This window comes from Protomyctophum parallelum (genome assembly GCF_964188405.1).
Source record: "Protomyctophum parallelum genome assembly, chromosome: 16".
Lineage (NCBI taxonomy): Eukaryota > Metazoa > Chordata > Actinopteri > Myctophiformes > Myctophidae > Protomyctophum > Protomyctophum parallelum.
Genome location: NC_139711.1, coordinates 33,708,097 through 33,712,270, shown reverse-complemented (window position 1 = coordinate 33,712,270; position 4,174 = coordinate 33,708,097). Strand labels below are relative to the sequence as shown.

At 44.4% G+C, this 4,174-nt stretch overlaps 1 protein-coding gene across 1 annotated transcript; it reads right to left on the bottom strand.

Annotated features, from left to right (window-relative positions):
• Positions 1-1,758: 1,758 nt before the first annotated feature.
• On the bottom strand, positions 1,759-2,307 carry tomm6 (translocase of outer mitochondrial membrane 6 homolog (yeast)). The gene has a single exon (XM_083785138.1). It carries the CDS (start codon positions 2,270-2,272, stop codon positions 2,072-2,074), a length of 201 nt encoding a protein of 66 aa, XP_083641264.1. The 5' UTR covers positions 2,273-2,307; the 3' UTR covers positions 1,759-2,071.
• Positions 2,308-4,174: the final 1,867 nt, after the last annotated feature.

Genomic DNA, 4,174 nt, shown 5'->3' with positions numbered 1-4,174 from the left:
CCTAACAAGCATTGTCATTCCCTGGTGAGCTTGGTGAACAATTGCCCCACAATCAGTTCTCTGCCAAACCCGTGGTATGCCCACAACATTACTCCAGCACTGAAGTGAGGCCAATCGATTCGACTACGCACAAGTGTGGTCAGAGCCACCGTCAAAATATAATGCTGAAATAAAGGAAAGAATGAGGACACTTGTGAAAAAGTAATCACATTCATGGTACAGAAAGAAGATGCTATAGGAGAGGAGCTTGTAACATTGGAGAGAGTGAAACAAAGGATCCTTTTTTCTGCACAAAAGATGTGTGTTTGCAATTCCTCTTCCTGAACTCCAGTCTCCACTTCCTCTCTCCGGCACATTGTAGCACAAGGATCCAGATTGCATGCCTAGTAAATACCCATGTAGAGCTTTCTCTATTTGATATTTATATTCCCATTGAAGTGCTCTTGTTCCTGAAGTTTTAATTGGATGCTAATAAATAAATCATTCCATCTCTTCCTCAGCAGATGTGCGAGTGAGCGTCCTGCCACATGATATCTTGCCGCTGTGCAGGTGTGTGCACTCGGGTTCATGTCAGATCGGTACGTTGGGCACTGAGATATACCAGCCTGGGCCCCCTTAATCTGGCGCGCTGGAGCACAGTGTGAATGTCACATATCAAACACAGGCATGTTGACAGGCCCCGGAGAGGGATCACAGTTCACTGTGACCCGTTTCTTGCGGGAGAAATGCTTTAAACACATCTGTAGATGGATGGTTTATCTGTCCTCAAGGAGGAAATAAATGTCCACGGTTAGTGCATACAGTCCATACGTAAGACATGTGGAGTTGTGGGAGATGAAGATATGTACATATGTAATTTAGTTTCCGATTTCTTTATTTATTAGCACAAAGAGTTCAAATACATATAACCATATTGTGCAGGAGAGGTTTAGAAGCCTAGGGGCTTCTAGAGAACTTCGCCAATTATTTTAATCAAACTTACATTATTTAAAAATACCAGTAATACAGTACATTCAAGAGATATGCATAAATAAGTACACTGTATGCATATATTACAAACAGAATAACCAATACCCACCTGCCTACAGTACAAACCTACACACCCACATAACCAAATGCATACAGTATGTACATTTATCTAGTGCTTTTTTTTGTAGTTTGATTTAAAGACCAGCAGAGGAGGAGATTTTAATTAATTCATTAATTTGGAATGTGTGCCTGTAAATCAGTGAGAACTTCGTCTGGGAAAGTATTGTATTGTGATGATGCCAGATTGGATCGTCAGTTTGCAGCTAATTAACCCATTAAAACCGGGAAAGCATATCTGTGTCATCTTAGATTATAGCTAAAAAGCCTTAGATTACTGTATATACTTTGGCTAATCAAAAATAGCAGCAAGCTTCGTGCCACAAGCATTTTTAACCACAATCTTTGCTTATGGGAGTCCATGGAAAAGAAAATATTTTTTACAAAATACTTTTGGGGGTCCTTGACATCATTGACATGAAAAGGTTTGTGCATCACTGCTAGCATGAATTCAAGTTTTTCAGAAAACTGTTAATATTTAATAGCTTGAACCAGTGCTGGTTGTCTCGTTAGAGCCCGCTGCAGTGGTGTCAGATCCGAACTTAACCGGGATGCATTGAGTTCTGGGATCACTGAGGACTTTTGGGCTGTAAGGCCTGTCTCGTACGGAAAGCAATAGTCTCTTGCGTGGAGCGTAGCAAATGCTGATAGCTGCCTAAACCTCTTCGTTTTAAACTTGCGTTGGAATCACAGACAGACAGAGGGCAATTTGACCACAGATTGGCAAACATTAAGATCACTAAAGACAGTTTGCTGCTGAAATCTCTCTTTAAGTCGAAGGTTCCAGCCGTCCACAATGCACTGAGTGTCTTTGTGCAGAACTATTGGAATGCTGAAGGAATACAGCAGAAATGTATGTTCTCCACAGCACGCCTTCCATGTTGCTGAAGCTTTCGTCACCATCAATGGGGTCATTGCCAGGCATTTCTCAAAACCTCTGTTCTGGTCGAACCAGTAGGTTGCTTGTGCTGTTGTCTTGGTTGTTTTATGCCACAGGCTGTGGAGTCATCAGATCAAAATCGGACAGATTTCTTGCAACCCAAACACCAGCTGCAAATAAACCCAAGTTGACCAGTAGGTTCCTTCTAAAATCATTTCTGTCTGCTGCGAATTGGCAAGCAGACGTGATCCATCCTACCACACCAGGTGGACGCAAAGAACCCTTCTTCACAGCCGCTCCACTCATCTTTCTTTAATGCGACTGGTATGTGAGTGTGACTGTGTGACTCTTCGGATTCTTCTTATATATGTTTCACTAGATGCGTGTCATGATGCCGATGCCAGCCAACTGAGTACGTATCACCATGACGATGCCAGGTGTGTATATCCGTATATGAGGTCAGCGCTGGTTATTGCTGTTGTCTCCATACATGGAGCTATAGGTTGTCTCCATATATGGAGCTCTAGGTGAAAGCCTTCGTAACAGCCACCCCCAGATCTCCCATAGGAATCTGTACCATATCAAGAAGGCTTAACCAGATTACGTCGGCACTTCGGGCCACCCCATTAGAAGCGTACCTGGCCCATGGGGCCACCCCATCGAGAGCGTACCTGGCCCTTGATGCCACCCCATCGAGAGCGTACCTGGCCCTTGATGCCACCCCATCGAGAGCGTACCTGGCCCTTTGGGCCACCCCGTCAAGAGCGTACCTGGCCCTTTGGGCCACCCCGTCAAGAGCGTACCTGGCCCTTTGAAAGCGTATTGCCAGACCTTCACCGACTCCTGTCTGTTCTGACTGCCACCGATGTTATATCTATCATAGCCTTGGAATCCTGGCCTGTCCGTGTCCTGCTGTCCCAGGGACTGGGTCTCATGCCGTCTTAAGGATGGATTCTCCTGCCCTCTGCCAGGTCCTTCGATCTCCGCCTGCCATGTGGGTCCCACCACTTCAGGTCCCTGGCATCTGACAACCTGATGCCCAGAACCTCCAGAGCCTACGAGCTCTGGAGGCAATAAAGGATTGTTAAGGTGAATCTGCTCCACAAGTCTTTGCACTGGCTGCTGTAACCTCCTGAATCCTTGAGAAGCCGCTCCACCACCATCCCTGGAAGCTTCCTACGTCCTGTGTTACTGCAGTACGCCCTAATCCGTACTCGAATGGACTTATTGAATAGCTTGAACCAGTGCTGGTTGTCTCGTTAGAGCCCGCTGCGCTCGATATTGCTGTTGTCTCCATACATGGAGCTATAGGTTGTCTCCATATATGAAGCTCTAGGTGAAAGCCTTCGTAACAATTAGGATTTAACTACATCTCATCTTTTCTGAAATGGGACTCTGAACCCTACCCCACGCTCACGTAATTTCCCCAAATTTATGGTACCAAAAGATAACTGTGAACTTGGTAGATCTGCTCTTAGCTTATGTGGCCCTAAACCTTGGTGAGCAATGCATTCAGACCCCCACAATATGTACCTGTAACTGTTTTTAGATCGTTAGATCGTTTTGAAATGTGTCTTTTTTTTATATAATTTTTATCCCACGACTTTGTAACCCATTTTTCACCCCTGTGTCAATTATCTAATGTGATCCTGGGCTCTACACACCCTCCGAGCAACGGACTTGAACTCATGCCCAAGTTGCTCCTTTACACCTGACAGGGTCCTGATCTTCTGATGTATTGTGATGTTTTTTAAATACTGAAAATCAGTTTGATTACTCAGTATAATTTCGAGAATAAACAAAACTTGAATGAATGAATGAATAACCGCAAGCACGGGAGCAGCGCATGTCCGACCGCATGTCCGACTGTTGTTTCCGCATGTCGGACCTTTGGTGTGTCGGATCTGCGTGTGCATCCCAAACAAGTGGCCAGGTCTATGAAAACAAGCCAAAAAGAAGCAACTGGGCTGTGTTTTACCACTTTACATCAGCTACTAATCTACAAGCTCACAGCGACACATTGTGAGGTTTTACATCTGTTATTTAAAAGAAAACAAAATATTTTGTGTAGGTCATATTAATCTGGGAGTGCTTGACGTGAAAAAAATGTGGGAACCGAAGCACTGGTTTAAACAACATTAGGAAGCCTAAATAAGCAACTACACTTAGAAACAAGCCCAAAAAACACAACCAGCTACTACCAATAAT